This window comes from Uloborus diversus, chromosome 2, assembly GCF_026930045.1.
Source record: "Uloborus diversus isolate 005 chromosome 2, Udiv.v.3.1, whole genome shotgun sequence".
Classification (NCBI taxonomy): Eukaryota; Metazoa; Arthropoda; class Arachnida; order Araneae; family Uloboridae; genus Uloborus; species Uloborus diversus.
Genome location: NC_072732.1, coordinates 60,901,170 through 60,921,516, shown reverse-complemented (window position 1 = coordinate 60,921,516; position 20,347 = coordinate 60,901,170). Strand labels below are relative to the sequence as shown.

At 33.7% G+C, this 20,347-nt stretch overlaps 1 protein-coding gene across 5 annotated transcripts in view; it reads right to left on the bottom strand.

Annotated features, from left to right (window-relative positions):
- The window catches only part of LOC129235177 (uncharacterized), a 193,223-nt gene that overhangs the window by 67,080 nt on the left and 105,796 nt on the right, over positions 1–20,347 (bottom strand). For all 5 annotated transcript variants that reach the window (XM_054868866.1, XM_054868867.1, XM_054868868.1 and 2 more), the window contains 2 exons: positions 9,780–9,920; positions 4,036–4,159 (listed from right to left, as the gene is read on the bottom strand). In XM_054868866.1, coding sequence (XP_054724841.1) covers positions 4,036–4,159; positions 9,780–9,920 — 265 coding nt within the window. The remainder of the gene's footprint in view (positions 1–4,035; positions 4,160–9,779; positions 9,921–20,347) is intronic.

Genomic DNA, 20,347 nt, shown 5'->3' with positions numbered 1-20,347 from the left:
AAAATGGCCACTAGGATTCGGAGGTTGCCGAAGACGAGGCAAGGTGCAACGAAAAGTAACGATAAGTAACGTTTCTTTTGCAACTGTTTGTCAACGTTACAAATTTAAGAAACTTGCAACGTGATGTAACGTTTCAAAATTACGCTTTTTGTAACGAATCGATAAAGCAACGTGATATCACGTTGTGTGGAAAACGGTAACGATGTTTCAACTAATTGCAACGTGATGTAACGATGACGTAACGTTTCAGTGTTACTTGGGTAGTTACGGTAAATCAAAACAAACTCTATTACCATACTTGTGGTGATAAAGTTTGTTACCACACTTGTGGTAATAACTTGGTATTACCACACCTGTGGTAACTACCCTTGTGGTAATAAAGGGGTAAACCCCAACTTGGTATTACCACACTTGTGGTAATTATACTTGTGGTAATAAACTACCACACTTGTGGTAACTACACTTGTGATAATAAACTACCACACTTGTGGTAATTACACTTGTGATAATAAACTACCACACCTGTGATAATAAACTAAACACTTGTGGTTTGTGATCATAAACTAAACTATTGGTGTATGAAGTTATAGCAACGTAAAGAAGACATTTTAAGAGTTATGCGTTTTTCCAAACTAACGTGTACATGTCATCATTGTTTCAAGACGACACAGTGAAATAAGTTGTTTTTAAAGTTTAGTGATCTTACAATGTCCACTCCAGCAGGTTTAAAAATGCTAAGTAACTGGTTTCAGCTAGTTTTATTTGTAAAGTAACTAAAAACATTTAGTTAGAAATTTCATCTTCTCTGCTATTTTTAACATGCAATTTAATTGTTTCCATTTACCCATATGTGGTATACTCTGGGGTAAATGGAAACAACTAAGTTTGGATCCTTCCTGTTTCGTCCTTCCTGTTTCGGGAAAATTGAATTTTGATATAAATTACTCTTCTATGCTTACTTTACACAAATTTTGGGCAGATGTTTTTTTCCATATTTTCCTTCTTAAATGCTGCCAGAAACCTTTTGGTGGTTTCAGCGGATAGCATATGATTTATGGACCACTCGTTGAGTGTCGTTGGTGTAAGACTTCTCTCACTTCTAAACGGACTATTTATATTGTGATTATCTATCTGCATCAACCTCATGAGAAATGAAATAACTGCTTCGATTTACCTCTTGTGTAAATGGAAACAGTGATTTCACACGCGTACGTAAGATTGCGCCAGTGGCCAGTCAGATTCGTTTGAACCTTGCTTTTTTTTTTCTTTAACTTTTGTTATATAAAATATTATATGTAGTTTTCAGCTTGTAAAAGTTTTCAGTTATGAAACGTTTATAAGTAATTTTCAGGAATCACTACAAACTCTTTTTTTTTTTGTATCGCACAACTCGATGCTCTACTTTTTTTTAAAACAAATAGTACGCTACACTACGAACTACCAAAAAAATGTAGCGATTACAATGGCGTAGCTACTTGCGGCGCGTTACGCCCGACCACTGCATTAAATCATACTAACCAATTGAAGAACACAATTTTCAATAACCGACTTGCGTAATGAAATTGAACATTTTAACAGATATTAACGTTGAGAAATTTATAGTTGGAACTTACGTTAAGGACAGGCCTTAATTTCTAGCATAAGAAGTACAGGAACATTGTATCCTAAAAAACTTATTTTCGAACGTAAACAGTCAAAGTAATGTTAAAATTGACACACAATTAAAAAGAAGTGCCAGGAGCTCAGCTTCCGTAAGGTGAGCTACCGTGCAAATAAAACCCAGATTCATGGACATATATAAGTAATTTACATTAAACATTATAATGAGCTAACAACATTTTTGACCTTGGTATAGTAGAGGAATTACAGAGGTTTGGAAACCCCTGGTTGTCGAGAAAACTTCAGAAATTCGTAGGTGTGATGATGATTACAGTAAAAAATGGTAATTTCAGAAAGATTGCTTAGTGAATAGAAAGAACGAGCTCAAATCATTAATTGAAAAGATAAAATGTGAAATAAATAAATAAAAAATTATAGAAATCAATAAAACAGCAACGACGAACGTTATCACTAACAGTGCAGTCAATAATTCATTTTAATTATGACCCGAATTAGAATTTTCAGTTTAGGGAACTAACCTCCTCCTTATAAACACTTGTAACTCTGAAGTAATGAGCTGTTAGAAAATTTTTATTGAACTGTTTTGTGAAACACAGTGCTGTAGTTGGAGAAAAAGCGTTTGGGGAACTCACATTAGGTTTTGGGGGAAGACACCAAAAGAAAAGGTGTTTGACACTGCTTTTACAATAAAAAACCAAATATTTCGGGAGTCAGCTCCTCTCCCCCCTTCTCAAATACAACATTAGTGAATCATGATTACTGATAAAGTTTTGTTTGCAGAGGAAAAAAAGTATTTATTTCAAGCCAAAAAAAAAAACTGTAGAAAAGACAGAAAGAGAAATATCAAAATTGAAATCTTTACTACGATATCTTGACTTTTAATCTTCTAATCCATATTCAATTGAGGGGAAAATGCACATCCGTACATATATATATATATATATATATATATATATATATATATATATATATATATATATATATATATATATATATATATATATATATATATATATATATATATATATATATATATATATATATATATATATATATATATATATATATATATATATATATATAATATATATATATATATATATATATATATATATATATATATATTTTTTTTTTTTTTTGTAGCAGTATCTTTTCAGAAATAAAACTATTCTTCAATTTTTACACATCATTTTAACTCAGAGAATGGCGGATTCATCTTCCAAATTGGTTCTATACCCTCTTAACCAGGCCCTAAAATTCAAAATTTTGCTCAAATAATTTACACACCTTATAAAAAAATGAATGAATAAAATTACGAATACATTTACAACAAGCAAATCCTCTGTGATGTTTACTCCTCTGAGATTTTACTAAAGCAAAGCTTTCTTTTACATAAAATATTATTTATCGGATTTTCAGATTGGAAAATCTTTGGCGCAATAAATTTGCGCACCCTAATCCTGATGCTATTAACGTTTCAACTAACAATACGAAAAAATCTTTCGAAACACATAAGAAAGTAACTCAAAGTAACTTTTATATCGTGAAGAGAATACTATATTTAGGTAACTACAACTCAGTTTTTTTTTTAAACATTGCTTCGATAGAAAACTTAACGGATTATGATTTTCAACGATTTTTGAAGAATGTGAAAGCTTTATTTAAACGTCATCAAATTGGCATTTCTAAACTTGATTTAAACAGAAGTATTTGTATCTTCTATCGAAGAAATTTTTTTAAAACAAAAGTGGAACGTTCTATTTTGTTAAATTTGTAGTTATCTAGTTGTAGCACTCTCAGTCTACGATATATGCACGAACATAAATCTTGTTCATACATAAATTTTTGTTGAACATAATTCGTTTTGACAAAAAATCCACCAAAAAACTTGGTTTTTTGAACTTATATATTATATGATAAAGGGAAACTATTATCCAAAATGGATAACAGTTCTAAATAATTTTTCGCTTGGAAAACATGAAGTTGTTAGCAAAAAATGAAAATCAAATGAAAGTAAAAGGAAAAAAGTAGAAAAATGAGGGGGGAAAAATACGGCGAGAGAGAAATAGGGAAAGTAAGAAAAAGAGAAAAGAAAATTCATCTGACCATCAAATAAAGTAATAGTTACTCAAATAAAAATAACAACAATGGCAAAACATTTAACCATTGCGAGTATTCAAAGATTTGTCGGCATTTCCCTGCATAGCACAAGAGTTTGACAACTTACCTCACTAGTCAAATCTACACAAACACAAATAAGACCGATCAGCAGACATACCAGAAGAAGGCATCACAAATGACCTCATGTTTAAAGTATTTGACCTGGATTTTTAGATTTCGGTTTTGTACGGCTATGGTTATTTGTTTTTTTATTGGGACCGTGGTAAGATACCTGAATTCCTTATTGAACTTTACCTGTTCTGAAGGAGAATTATGACTAGTGCTGCCGTCTATCGGGAGGCATTCGAACGAAAATACAGAGTCCTCATTCTGCTGGCGGCATATTCGCTTCTCCTCTTTTTCATTTTCACCAAGAACTCTAAAAAGAATTTTAAAAAAAGTGATAGCACTCATTTTTTCAAAACAATTTTTTTAAAGAATTATATTAAAAATTTATTTTTACGTCACATTTTTTTATCATTGCTTGTATGCATGCAATCACTATTTACGAACGATGTCCAAACACAATAAGTTTTACAAATATGTTAAAAAAAAAAAAAAATCGAATATATTCCGTGCAAACAAATTTCTGCATTCGAACAGCAGATTTTGAACTATAAAATAAAGCCTCTCCCCTTCAAAAAAAAAAAAAAAAAAAAAAAGTAAAAGACATATTAATACTGTCAAAGCATTTCCATCGTCTTATCATTTGAATGCTACATTGCTCTGTACAAATAGACATTTCCTTTCAGACAAGAAATATTTGTTGCTCAATATTTAGAAAAAAAAACCAAAAAAAAAAAAAAAACTGCAAACCCTGCTCTCTGAAATATTATTTGAGGTTAAAAACTTCATCTGTAGAAAAAAATGAAGCGTTAATTTTTGAATAACTGAGCGTCGTTGTAAAAAAAACTCAAAGTGAGTAACGATTAGTGACCATTTTTAAGTCAAGTTCCAACACACTTCTGGTTAAACAAAAACCAAGGACGAAAAACTTTAAAATAAAACCTATTGAATATTTCTTTTTCTATATCTTTAAAACTTTTTATTAAAGGAAATAGTAGAATTAATTTAAGGATCTTTGACGAGTCTTGTCTGAATTGAAAAATCATAAATTGCAAAGATATACGTATATATATTTTTCATTTTAATCTTTTATTTACGATTTATTTAAAGTCAATCTGTACTTTGGAAAAAACCAAGCAACAGCGACCTCTTCTGATAAATACGTGCAAAAAATTTCAGAAAATCACACACTTTTTGACAGAGGGCTAGTGGAGTAGAGCGAAGCTATCCGTTCCTGCATCCATCCCAATTACTTTAACATAATAATATTTGCATAGCGCATTACATTTTGTAGCAACATAGAAGGGCTTTTTAGTCGTTAACAAGTAATATACTACTCAAAATTTCAAAGTTTTCCACTCAATAATCTTTATGGATCAATTTAAAACTAAATGGTAATAACAATGAAAAATGTCCATTTCTTGAGATCATCAGAACAAACCAAAACTGAATTTTAAAAAGTTCCCACCGGTTTTAATCTAGCATCCTCTAATTTCTTGGTCTCTACAAGCCTTAAAAGAGAATACAGCTTGTACTGCCATTGTACAATTGAACGAAACTAGCAGAACTGTATTTCAAAGGTTCCGTTGGACTTAAAAAGCACTAAAATAATACAGAGCAATGAAAAAACTAGCTGGACTGTGAGAAGTTTGGTCAGTAAGTCAAGGGATATTCCATCCCAAGTAGGGATCGCAATACCGGACCAAAATATCAATACCGGTATCCGGTATTTTAAAAATACGACACCGGAATACCGGTATTAGAAATTTCTCAGAAACTGATCGAAAACATATTGTTTCGTTGCCACAGTTCATAATTTTGCGCAAAAATTGTATTATTTATAAAACGTATTGTGAACAAATATAAAATGAAGGAACAAAAGTCATACTTAAAAATCAACAATAGTAAGAAACCTAATGCCTCTATTGAATTGTCTCTAAGCCTGAAGCTTATTTTAGAGCACGACTTTCCTGCTGTTGAAAATACTGTTTCTGAATTTACGCAGGTCACTGGTACTGTTAACAACGCGCGATACACCTCCTCTAATTGCATCCTTCACCTTCAAATAATCCTTCATCTTCAAATAGTTTTGTCTCTTGCGTATTATTTTGGATAAATTCTTTTGTGTATGTGTGTGTGAGTCAGTTTCTTTTGTATTGTATGTATTATTATTTTTTTAATTAATTAAATTATTTATTTCATTTTATTTATTTATTTATACATTTATTTATTGGAAACGTATCCCTTGCTGTAATTTCTCTTCGAGGGACGATAATTTCCAGTATTAACATCATCTTTAACGATTTTCTTTTGATCAGGATGGGCTTGTGTTTGCTTTTATTAGCAATTTGGTAAAAAAATTAGTATGAATTTAACTAAATTTGATCATGTTAGTTTATTTTAATCGTTTTCGTTTTCTTTTCAAAATTCTATAATAATAATTATGCAAATATCTGACAATAGATTCCAGTTAATTGTGCCTTACCTTTATAGTAATTTTAAAGGCACTTATATATTTTCTAGATATCATATTTAAAAGTATAAAGCTAAATATTGAGGAAGGAGAACAAACCAATACCGATGACAACAAATTACTATTTGTTATTCTAGCAGGAGCATGGAGAAAGCTTTTGTCAAAATGCAGTACAATAAATTACTGCAATATTACTGTAATTAATGGTTGGAACAAACTATTTATGTAGGCCAAATTAATTCGAAATTACCCTCGCAAATAACTTTCACAAAAGGGAAAATGAGTGATCAGAGAAATGCAAAAGTAGAAAAACATGGTGCACAAAAGAGCACGAAAATGCAAGTCATCTCACCATCTAGTGATGAAAATATCACTTTGCAATCTTTTTGCTCCTTTTATTAAATGAAAGTCTATTAGTTTGCGCTTTTGAAGCCAAATTTTTACATCAATAAGTTGATTTTGGTTCTGTATCATGGAAAAAGAAATGTACATTTAGAATAAAAATGCATACTTTTAATAAGTTAAATTGAAAACTCTTTAAGTAAAAATATTGATTATTTTCAGCTAATACCGATAAAATACCGGTATTTTACCTCAGCAAATACCGGTATTTCGAAATCGCAAAATCGCTCGGAATACCGCTGTTCGGTGTACCGGTATTGCAATTCCTAATCCCAAATATCGTTCCTCTTGCACCGGTTAGAACCAGGTTGTTTCATGAAGGTATTGATTCATTTTAAATTTATTGTAAATATATAATCTTGTTAAAAACTTGCTTCCGTAACTAAGTTTGAATCGTCCTCATGGCATGTAAAAGGCATATTAGGCAGTCATTCGGACCATGCGGACAGGTAGTGTCAGAGGTCGTGTACTGGTTTCTCTACCAGTAAAATCAATGTGCAATCCTTCGATTTCGAGGAATGCATAGTCATTTTTCTGCGCAGTTCAAGAAAAAGTAGAATAGCTCATTCCTGATAATAATAATAAAATAAATCAATAAATAAATTTAAAAAAAACGAATTCTGTAAACTTTTTTTTTGGCAGAACCTTGTTAATGCAAGAAAAGCAACTTCTCCTCACGCCGATATTCACATTTTATCAATCAGCTTAATTACGCTTGTTGAAAACTAATTTTCGTAATTAAGTTTGAATCGTCTTTCCTTATGGCATGTAAAGGTCAGGAGCCGTGTGCTGGTTTATCGCGTAATCCTTCCATTTCGTGAATTGCACATTCATTTGTCTAAGCAGTTCACGAAGAGGGAAGATCGAGCATTCCTAATAAAAGGAATTCTGTAAAAGTTGTTTTTCTGTCAGTACCTTGTTAATGCAAGGAAAGCAACTTGTCCTCTCCTTTATATTCCCATTTTATCTATCACCTAAATCAACCTTGTTAAATTCTTGTCTTCATAACTAAAGTTGAATCGTCCTTCCTCATAACATGTAAAAGGAAACCGATCGGACCGTGGGCTGATTTCTCTGCTAGTTGATTAATCAATGCGTAATTCTTCCATTTCGCGGATTGCACTTTCATTAGTCACGAATTTCACGAAACGGAAGAATCGCGCATTCCTAATAAAAATAAACGAATGCTGTTAAAGGTGTTTTTCTGTCAGCACCTTGTTAATGCAAAAAAAGCAACTTGTCCTTTCCTCTATATTTCAATTTTATCAATCAGCTAAATTAATCTTGTTGAATTCTTGTTTTCGTAACTAAATTTGAATCATTCTTCCTCATGACATGTAAAAGGCAACCGATCAGGCCGTGTTCTGGTTTCTCTACTACATAGTTCAATGCATAATACTTTCATTTCGCGGATTGCACATTCATTTGCCACTCAGTTCACGGAAAGGGAGAATCGCGCATTCCTAATAGAAATGACTGAGCTGGCAGTGTATTTCAGGTAATTCTGCTTTAGCCCTGGCTATTGGGCGATAATTTACTGAATATACCATGCCTTTGCCTTCAATCCTCGAGTTGAACCGAACCATTGCTTCGGTCACTCGTCTGGTCTGCGCTAATTCTATATTAGCTACCAGTTTGTTGAGCACTCTTGGCTTCCTTAAGAGGTTTTCCATCTCCAGCTCAGTCACTTTCCTATGCCGGGCTGATGAGTGCTAATAACCACGAAACTGCAGTCCTCGGCTGGAAATGACTGAGCTGGTGGTGTATTTCACGTAATTCTGCTTTAGCCCTGGCTATTGGGCGGTAATTTACTGAATTTGATAGATGTTTGCAGAAATTTAAAGATTAAAAGCACATTAGCATACTCTTATGAACAAAATTTCGAAAAGCTGCAACAAATGGCCTGAAACACGGAAATAGCAAAAAAGCGTTCAAATAGAATTTCATGTGCTTAAGTTGGGTCCAAAGTCGACTCAAAATATATGCATTTATATTTTCATTTTCAAATCGGCATATTTAATTCAAAAACATATTACAAACAGGCGCATCCCTGTAAAAAAACATATTCATTTTTTCCACTTTGGTTTAAAGCGCCACAAATGTATTTTTACTTAGACGGTTTTTACTGGTTTTACTCAGTTTTTTTCCATCTTTGGCAGACACTTTTATGACAGGAGCCTTTTATGTGGCATATCTTCTGTAAAAATCATGTCTCGCGATTGTCCCATCAATACAAGAAAATCAAAGACTTTTCAGACATTTTGATCATTTTCCCAATTTTCCAAGACTTTCAAGGCCTTTAGGAGGAAAAACGCGAAATCCCAGGATTTTCCAATGTTTTTAAGGTTGCAAACGCACTTTGATTGACAACAACCAATTCTAGGGTTCAATGGTACAGCCCAGGTAGCACACGTAACGTTTAAACGTACCCTAAACGTTTTTGGACGGCTGTTACAACGTTTATGTTACGAAGTGACGTTTTAAAATGGCTGTAACAGCGTTAACAACCTAACCATTTTATAACGTTCATGTTGCGAAGTGACGTTTTAAAATGATTGTCACAACGTTAACAACCACTTTACGACGTTTATGATACGGAGTGACTTTTTAAAATGGTTGTCAAAACGTCAACAACTATTTTATTACGTTTATGATACGAAGTGACTTTTTAAAATGGTTGTTACAACGTCAACAACTACAATTTTACAACGTTTATGATACGAAGTGACGTTTTAAAATGGTTGTCACAATGTTAACAATCATTTTACAACGCTTATGATACGAAGTGTGCTACCTGGTTAGAATGAAATCAAGTGCACGTAGCAGATACAAATTTTATGTCCATTTATTACTTTTTTATTTTAAAACAAACAGTCGGAAGAACAATAATTAATACGTACGATCGCTTCGAAATCGCAATTGCCCTTTTCCCTGTTCGATGACCCTTTCTTTCTCAAATACAAAAACATCATAAATCCGAGAACTTATAGGTGTTTATTTTCTTCTCTCCAGAAATGCACGCTATTAATGGAAAGTGTCCGCATTGTTTGATACTTACAGCTGAGATTGAATTGTTGCTGCAGTCATCGATTCGCTGCCGTTGCTGAAGGCTGGCATCGAATCCCAACAATCGAGACAGTCATCGAACTCGGCGAGGACATTATCCAGGACTTCCAGTGATCTTCTTATATCATCGTTCCTGCAGGAGAAAGAAGTTTTTTTTTTTTTTTTTTTCTAAAACTATAATTTAAATAAAAGTAAAAATTGACATAAATAAATAATTAAACACTTGATCTGTTTTCTTCTGAACAGTAGTTAATGAATCGATGAATGCCACAAATAGGGAACTACAAATCAGATTTCTTTTCATACTGCTTCGAAGGGGAAAAAAATGTCTTTTGATCTTTTTTGGGATTGTGAAAACTTGATTCAAATGTTATTAAACTACCATTTCTAAGTTTTGCTTCAGTAGAAGTATTTATGTCTTCTTTCAAACAAAAATGTTGAACGAAAATGAAATATTCCATTTTTTTTCCGAATTTGTAGTTACAGTAGAGCCGCGGTTACCCGAGCACCGACTAACCGAGTTCCGGATTAACTGAGGTACATTAGTTCATGGAGAAGAAAAAAGTGAAAAACTAGTTCTGGACTCCTTCAACAAATAACTTTAATAACTGGAACATGTACTTTACATATGTGTGTATGTATGGATGTACGTACAATCAATGGGGCAGAACAACAGACTTCCCAACAGGGTGTCCAGGATAAAAATGGCCAGCTCTAATATTTATAAATGTAAGTAGACGCAGCCATAATTTATGTTATAGTTAGTTTTACACATATAGTCATGCGTGCTTAAAAATTGTTAGATGATGAAAAAATCTTTCAAAAGAGAAGACAATAAATTTCATTTTCATTACGGGATTTACATTTTGTATTTCAAAGAAGGGATCCTAAACCGGGGTCCACCCTTTTCTTGCGCCACTGTGTCCAATTCCATATTTGTATACAAGTTCGTCATTTTCTCAATCCCCAAAATGTACAATAAATGTCATTTTTGATTTCTTTCACGACGTTTTCGTTCATGTCACCAATTTACCCACGTTTCTCTCTCCATTTGGGAGTCTGTGGTTTTCGAGTTTTTGATTATCCGAGGTACTCTCGGTCTCCATTACTGTACCTAGTTGTAGTACTCTCAGCCGACGAAATATCCCTACGTACTCTTAAATAGGACTTCGTCAACGTTTTAATTTAAAAAAAAAGCCTTCTTTTCGTTGAAGCGGGCTGTAACATCTCAATGAAACGGCAGTTTTTTCTTTTTTTTTCAAATCCCATTTTGAAAAAGTGACACAATCCACTCTAATTTCACGTTCCTCAAAATTTACTGTCTATAAAACTTAATTATTAGATGCCTCAGAAGAAGGAAGGTATTTCATCCTATAAATTGTTTCATAAAACTGTCTTTTAAGCAGATAAACTTGATTCGGTTTCCTTTACCTTTTTTTTTTTTTTTTTTTACTATTTGATTTGAAAAGATTGTTTAAATGCCCTGAAAAGATTCGCGGTATACATATTATTCATGCACGATTTTTGTACAACATGTTTATGGCACTTTTTACATCTGCGTAACAGTAAAAACAGAAGTTCAAAGAAATTAGCTAAATTAAAATTTTTTTCATTATATCTGTCTTTAAAAAAAGGAGCAATCTGTAAAATTACTATCAGTACTAGCCAATTGACAAAAGTAAGCGTAAAACAAGAAGCACACTTAGTTAACTAATTCACCCACATAATCCGACTAATAATGTCCGCAACAATTTACGAAATGTAGAAGACCGTTATACCATACTGCTCTAAGGTTATAACGCAGACTTTGGGATCAGAGGTTGTGCGTTATACAGGTTTTGGTATTATATAGGTCATTTCACAAATTTAGAAAATAATATTCAGAATATACCAATATATATTTACACTTGAGATTAAGTTTTAACTGCTAGGAGTATTAAAGCACTAATTATGCAATATAATATACACTAGTGTAAGACTCCAATCCTATAGAGCATGTCTGGGACGCTCTCGGGAGGGCAATAGCAACTCGCAATACCCCTCCGGGGATCCTCTACAGCCTGAGTATAGCGTTGTTGAACGAGTGGAAAAAATTTCCCCAGGATGCCATAAACTGCTTCATTTCAAGTTAGAAGTCACACTGCGAGGCCTATATGTCTGTTACAGGGGATCATATTCCCCTACTAACCCATTTTTTTAAAATTTTTTTTGTTCAATTTTGCAACCACTATTTTATACCATCCGTTATAACGAGCTTTTTTTTTTATGACCATGCATGTGTATTTTAAATTTTAGATGGCTATTTGGTTTGTATTGTTTCAATGTATGTACATACCGAATTTCATTGAAGTTGAACCAGAACATAGTTCTGGAAATAATTGGCCAAATCTGAAAATTCTCTTAATTTCTTACACTAGTGTGCATACTGTCATTCACAAATCAATATGTTTCACAATCAAACAAAAGTGAATGATCTTGCTAGCTATCTATCTGATGGCTGCTGATAGCTGCTAAAATTGAACTATCTGCTAGCTTCATGGCATGCTCAACAGCTCAATTTTCAAGAGCAATCAGGCACTTTTTTTTTCCTTTGCAGTAATTACTAGTTTTCATTTAAAAGCTTTGAATTAGGGTGGAAAACTGATTAAAAATTTAATTTGACTAAGAATTTTTTTTTTTGAAAGGCCAAACAGATGACTTTTTTTTAAACTGCAAAGCTTATTGTTTACATCTGAAAAGTTGTGCGGTTTATCGATAATTGAGTTGTATAGGTCGGCGTTATAAAGATATTCAACTGTAATATGAAATTACAAACTTAATAAGACTGAAAAAAAAAGAAAAAAAGTAGAAACATTTAAGGCGTCACCCAAGAAATCGTGTTACCTGAATATAAAACCCGCGCAATATAAGGTCCATGTTTTGAAATATCTCGAGACAACTTGCTAATTATAAAATCAAAAATGAATAATCAATTATGATGAATCACTACTCAGCTCTTAATGATCAAAGTTCTTTGACACACACAAAAATAACTTTTTTCCTTAAACCGCGACAATGTTTAAGATGTTAAAACAAGATACAACGTGACGGCCATGGCAATCTTCCACAATTGCAACGATTATGACAACCATTTCGAAAGATTATGACACGTTGCAAACTGATAGATCCGGATCTAAGAGTGAATAACATTTGCCGCTGCCTCCGCAAATAAAAGTGAACCATGAACGCATCACAGGAGGGGTGGGCTTACCGCCTACCGTTTCAGAGATTTCCAGATGTCCTAAATAAGATTTTCTGGTTCCATCTCCATTCAAGTGGGCTTTTGTGAGCTTTATTAATGGTATGAAATGTTTAGGATGTGTTTTGCATAAATTATGAGACAATAAATATGATAGGTTTCTCGATATAAAGATGAGATAAAACCAATGCATTCGATCCGAGATGGTGATTAGGATTTTATCAAAATGCCAAGATGAAAGTAAATTACAGTGCAATTTTTTATAAGTGAGCTCAATATCTTATGTTTTTATATATAGTACTGTACTGTCCGTTCTAGAAAGTCAAGAAGTCAAAGTGAATTTCACTCTTCTAATAAATATTAAAGAGTATTTTACGCTGGGGGGGGGGGGGACTAGTATTATTATAATTGAGCAAGATGACGCATGCTTGGATTCATATTGTACAAAATGAAAGTAAAGAGAATCCCCAACTTTTTCACAATAAACGCTGATAAAACGTGGTTTGTTTTTGACTGATCTCGATTCAAGTTTTCGTGCTTCTTTCACTCTGAAGTTTAATATTTAGAAAAAAGGGGAAAAGACGAAGAATCACAGTAACAAGACTTATTTTAGATTCAGACAAATCGCGACAGCGACAAAATATGTCTGTCAAAGCAAAATCAACAAATCGTGATGATACTCTGGGTGAAAATCTTTTTTAAGGAGGGAATAGAAATTGCAATAAGTATTTGATTAGGAACATGACGGCGTTTTTATTAAATTATGCAGAACCATTGACGTGCGCTCAAAATGTACGACAAACTTTTTGTCGCTCTCGCAATGGATGTGAATTCACCATCAGTTAAAGCAAACGATGACAAAAACATAATAACTCTAAAAAAAAAAAAAGAAAAAAAAATCTAATACAGTGCTTTAAAACGCGGCATCGTTGCTACTAAAACTTGCTAATCACTTAAGGAAGTGACGTACGCATACGTCAAAAAGAGGAAGTTAGAGCACAACATTCATTAGTGAATGTAGATAATCAGTCTTTCCCGTTGTAAAATAATTACTCCCTGAAAGATCATTCATCATAAAAGATGAAGGGAAAAAAGAGAAAACTTTTCCAAGATGAGTTGGTGGTTGCAAAATCCGTTAGGGTAGTGGATCCGAAGTTATTTTCACCTTTTTTGCGGGTGTGTAGATAGTGGGATATGAAAATAGGCAGCAGAAAGAAATAGAACAGAAAGAGTGAGTAAAATGGGGCTCATTTGCATCGGCCGTGACGGATAAAGCTAATAAATAAAAAGAATAAATACAGTGAAATCTAGTTGCAACGAATACCAATAGAACGAAATATCCGTTTCAGCGAAATAAATTACCAGTCCTAACTTAATTACCATTACATTGTGAATAAAATATGACAACGTATATAAAGTACAAATTCAGAATGAAACGAGCTGATGTGTGCATCACATGACTTCCTTTTACACCAATTTAATGCTATTTCCCTATTATTGCAATTTTAATGGGATTCTCTCTCTAACTCTTTAAATATCACTAGCAATGGCCACATTGAAAGCAGATTTAAAAAAAAAAAAAAAAAATCGCCAAATTTTTCGCCAAGTTGGCGACAAAACTTGGCAACCAAAAGACTGGCGATATATCGCCAAGTGACCGCCAAATTATAACACCACTTGAGTTTGCATCGAAATTAACAATGATTTCCCCCCAAAAAGGTGCAAAAGACCCCTTTAGAAACACCCGAATGCAACCAAAATAGGAGGTGCACAACTAGACCCCACTACGAGTCTATGTACCAAATTTCAACTTTCTAGGACATACCATTTTTGAGTTATGCGAGATACATACGCACATACGCACATACACACATACATACAGACGTCACGAGAAAAGTCGTTGTAATTACCTCGGTGATGGTCAAAATGGATATTTCGCGTGTCTTTACATTCTTAGGCCCTTTTCCGCATGTGGTCGAATCGAAAAAAAAACTCAACATTCATTTGGGGGTGAGCAAAATGGAAATTAAGGGCGATTTTTGAGTGAAAATTTTTTCGCGAATACAATACTTCCTTTTTTGTAAAAGGAAGTAAAAAGGTTAAAAAACCAGCATGTGCTGGTTTTTTAACCTTTTTTCATTCTGAATTTGTACTTTATATACGTTGTCATATTTTATTCACTATGCAGTACTAAGTTTTCGACTACTTTTTATGTACCATTACATTGTTTGAATTCCTTTACAACGAAATTCCCGTAACAGTGAACAAAATTTGTGGTTTCTTGAAGTTAGTTGTGACGGGATTTCACTGTATTCAAACTTTTGTCTGGAAACTATATGTATATATATTTCCGGTATGATGTGATATCAGAATGGAAAGTTACCCATGGACAATTCAGAATTTTGGGCAGAGGAGGTAGAGAGAGGTTCCAGAAATTTTGCATCTTCGTACGTCTTCAAAATTCAACAGTTCACGGAAGCTCACCGGAGTTCAGGAGCTATGCGTTCGCTGATGCACAATCTTTCTTTTTTCGGATTGCGCAAAGATTTCTCTGCGCAGTGCAGAAAAAGGGAATAAAGGCAACTCTCAATAACTCGAAGCCCCAAGGTGACTGGTTAAAACAGGGCCGGATTAACGTCTATTTACGCCCCTAGGCCAAACTTAGAGATTACACCCTCCTACTCCCTTCACATATTCGAAGTGTATCCCCGAAATCGTACCCCCCCCCCCCTCTTCTTTCTCAGAGGCGTAGCAGCGTCCGGGAGATAAGTGAAAATTTCGCGCCCCTTCCCCAGTTTGAAAATTAAGGGATGGGTTTCATTTTCAATTTTCCCATGGCTAATGTTCAAAAGGGGGGGGGGGGCTGTGGATTTGCCGGTGCACTCCAGAAATTTGCCAAAATTGACGCTTCAGGAATGCAATTTTAGGCCATTTAACTCGAAGTAACGGTCATCTTTGATGATGTTAGAGAAAGGGATCGGTTAGGGAACTCTCCCCCTCCCTTTTCGAAATTAAAGTCATAAAACTAAGTTTTTGAAAAACTTTAATGATGCTGGGAGACAACGAAGAAATTGAGGTCCTAAAACAATTTTAGAGGATGTTTTTTTGATGAGCGGGTTGCTTTAGCAAGGAACTTATTTGAAATTAAAGACTGCAACATTCGAAGACATCTTTTATGATGTTAGGGAAATGGATGGGGTTAAGCCATTCTCCCCCAGAAAGTTTTCGAAATTAAAAACCTAAATACTTTATTGTGAGCCATCTTTAATAACAAAAGGAGGAGGGATGGAATTGGGTAACTCTCTTCCGTAAATTTTTCGAATTTAAAGTCCTAAAAACAAAGCTTTAGACAATTTTAATAATGTTGGAGAAAGGCTGAACTCTGCAGCTATCCGGATTTTTTTTCTTTCTAAATTCAGGTCCTAATCTTAGGCGATTTTAAATGAGTTGGAGAAGGGGGGTTGGGATACTGAAGTCAAGGTCACTTCCCTGGAAAATCTTTGGGCTTGAGGACTTAAAAACAAAGTTTTAGACGATCTGTTATGATATGAAGCCTTTGAAAAGAAAACTCTAAATATGCATTTGTAGGACTTCTAATGCATCTGATGGTGCTGGGTAAAGGGATTGGGTTTGAGGACTCTTTTCCGGAAAATTTTCGAAATTTTAGACCATCTTCAAAATGCTAAGAAGGGGAGGGGGACCCTCCTGCACAGATGTTTAAAAGTTGAGGTCCTATGAAAAAAATCTCGATAATGTTCGGAAAATATAGAAACACTCGGAAACTTTTTGAAACTAACGTTTCATAAAAAGCAAACTCAGAAAAACTTTGCAGATGTTAGTAGAAGTGGATTGGGGGAATCTCTTCTGTAATTTTTTTCTGAAATTAAATTTATAAAATTCGCAATTTTAGGTTACCATTGTGAAATTTTCAAATTTTCCGCCTCAAAATTTTTATTTGTTTGTAACAAATGTCTGTAGCCAAGGAAAAAGCTTTTACCGGTTTGAGCTGAGATGATATTTAGCAGTGATATCTGAAGTATTTTTTCCCCTTTTCATTTACATTTAGATATCATGACTCTTGAATTCCTTGATAGTTTCATTTTTTACCTTGAAAATATTTAAAACTGCTGGTCTCTCTCTGTAAATATATTTAATTTTTGTTTCATTTTTATCAACTTTGTTGTGATCTAGATGATGTTTTGAAAAAAAAAATATTCAGAAAAATAATATGTTGGAAGTGAAACCCAATAACAGAGGTAATTATGAAGGAAAAGATAGAAAATTCTGTCAAAGAAATTATTTATTAGGAAACTTGTATGCAATGCTTAGTGTGGAGAACTAAAGCAGACTATGGTGAATATTTTGTGTACAAAATAGGGGATATTATTGGCAAAGGCCGCAGGAGGTCACTGTGAACTCCCCAAAATTTCCTTATGCGTCAAACAATGTCTGACAGTTTGGAGACAACATAAAAATATTCTTTAAAGTTATGTCTATTGTCTGTTTTCGTTAGATTTTGCTACACGTGCAATTATGCATACTCGTGTTTTGTCATTCCGTAAAATTTGAAACTTCATTCGGTAAATTAATAATTTCATTCCTTCAAAAATTTAAGCTTCGGGCGCCGCTAATTATTGACTGTCAAAACTAAACATGAACTAATAAATTATTAATTGCAAAACATATACTTATTGACATGATTTAAAGACATCAAGAGAAAAATTGTTTCATGAACAAGTTTTTTACATTGAACACTTTCTATATCATAGCTTTACCGAATTTTGAAATCATTGTTCAAATCAAAGATATTGAAAATTTAGTGTCACCGGGTTTTGAAAACCAGTGGGGGTGCTCAAACACCGAGCACAATGGACCAAACAAGGGCAATTTTTCAGAGCGTATAACTCTCAAGAAAATGTGCTTCAGTTTTATAAACAGAAGCACTAGGCGGAAAATATCTTATTTTACTTCGGGTTTTTACCACAAAAAAATTTTACGAGAAAAAAATAAATAAATGAAAATAAAATAAAGTAAAATAGAATGAATTAAATTAAAGCAGAGAAAATTTTAGTGAGAATCAAAACACAAATAGTTTAGGAACAAAAACACAACAGTATAATTTGTTCTTTTTGTTAAGCTTAGCTAAATATTTAAAAATTCGTCCCTTTTTGTATGGCCTCTTTTTTCTGCTTGTAGAAAAAGAGGCCATACAAAAAGGTTTTCATCAGTCTTCTGCTGATAGTGGGGGTGCCCGACACCCCCGCAAATATTGGGGGGGGGGGTTGCTGGAGCATCGCAGCGCCCTCGGAGTCGGCGCCCCTAGAAAATTATCTGTTTTGACCAGAAACAGTACCTAGACTCAAGCATTACGCCCCCTCTCCTCTAATTGCTTTTTTCTGCTCAGTGGTAAGGTCCCAATCAGTTCTAGCTGTATTTTTACTATCCAAATACTAGCATGCCACTTTCCTTTTATTTTTCTAATGAGCTGTTCATTTTTTCCTCCTCCTGGATATGCGCCCTTTTTGGCTTGCGCCCCAAGGCCAGGGCCTAGGTTGGCCTATTGGGTAATCCGGGCTTGGGTTAAAACCTTCTAGTAATGATTAGTTTGAGTTATCAGAACTTCCTTTCCCAGATTCCTCAAGAATAATTTTTCTTTTTCAGGAATAGTGCATTATTGATAGACTACAACATTTATAGTTCAAATAAAATTAATTTTCTGAAAGACAAAAAAATACCTACGTAGAGGATAAATTTTATTAAGATACCTCGAAAAAGGAAGTTATTTTTGACTGCTTCCATTTTCGTTATCGCATCTAAAAACGTCATGAAATTTGTAAACACAATTCGACTTAGCCCCGTTTTCGGATTTTTCCGTGTTCTAAAGTAAATTATTTGCAAAACCTGATAATTGCTGAATAGTTGGAGGTGGTATGTGGTAAAATGTTCTTCATCAGAAACTGTTCTAGAGGACTACTCCAATATCTTATTGCACAGCCAGCCGTTTCGTAGAACAAGGATTCACGTGAAGATACATTTTCCTTAATAATCAAGTAATCTTTCATTTCTGCCTAGTTCATCTCAACAAAGATTTCAATATAATCCCATTCTTCGGTCACTTTAGCTTCGTTAATCATTGCTGTTTATGAAACCACAGTTCTTCAAGCAGTGCTATTTCTGCAGTAGGACCTTTTTTTTTCTTAACTTCAGTTTGTATTGCTTTTCAGCGCCTTTCTGTCCTAAAACCATGCATATTTGAGTCATCTAGAAAATAATGGCTACTTTTTCAATTTTTGCGAAAATTGTAATTTTCTTAAAGATTAACCCGCAATGAAATTTCAGGTCGTCCGTTACAGCAAAAAGTAAAACAATCGGCAAGTTTTCACGCAATCTTGAAACACTGTGTGCATTAAGGGGAGTACTATTGTAAATAAATTATCTCCCTCATACAAGCTGATAAGTAAAGCAAAGTGTTAAAGGAATTTTTTTTTTTTTTTTTTTTTTTGTCGGCATTTTTATGCATAAAATGAAAACGAAGCTTTCGTTAAAACTTCGACTTAGAAATATCGAGAAATAGAGACAACTTTGCATTGAAAACGCAAAATTATTTTGAGACCGAATGAAAACTTCGAAATAAAGAAAGTTTCGAGTTATATGGCTTCGAATTATCCAGAGTTTACTGAATTGCATATCGATTTGTCTGACAGAGATACTAGCGCACGACCCCAACTCCTGCACTTCTTTTCACTTTTAAATGTTTCCTATACTAGTCGAAATTCGTATTATTTACATATAAAAAAGTTCTGTAAACTACAAGGCATCCACATTTCTTTTGTAAGGAACTGCATTCTGGTGTTGAAACCATAGTGGGTCATCTTCACCCTCATTGCTTTTGAAGTGATAACTTCTTATGGGAGAGTAAACCAATTTGTGACATAACGCGCGTAACGGCGCAACTCTAGTCTGGCATTCCTTTCGTACGCGCATACGACACAACGCGCATGGTCGGGGAAATTTTGTTTCTTTACTCTGTAAGTCAGCTTTAAGGGATAGTAGAAAATATAATGAAACTAACAGAAGATGGATGATCGTCGCAACATAACGCAATCTTCTAACGAAAGGTGAGTTTAATAATATAATATAATACTAATAACATTGTAAACAATATATATTCAAAACAGCATTTAATCTTTTAATTTTTTTTCAAAACAAAAACATTTTTGCGATTAGTTATACTAAAAATACCTCGTACATATTTTAAACGAACTTCATCTCTGCATACTCCACAACGCGGGCGTTGGGGGTGGCCGAGAAAACAAAATTAA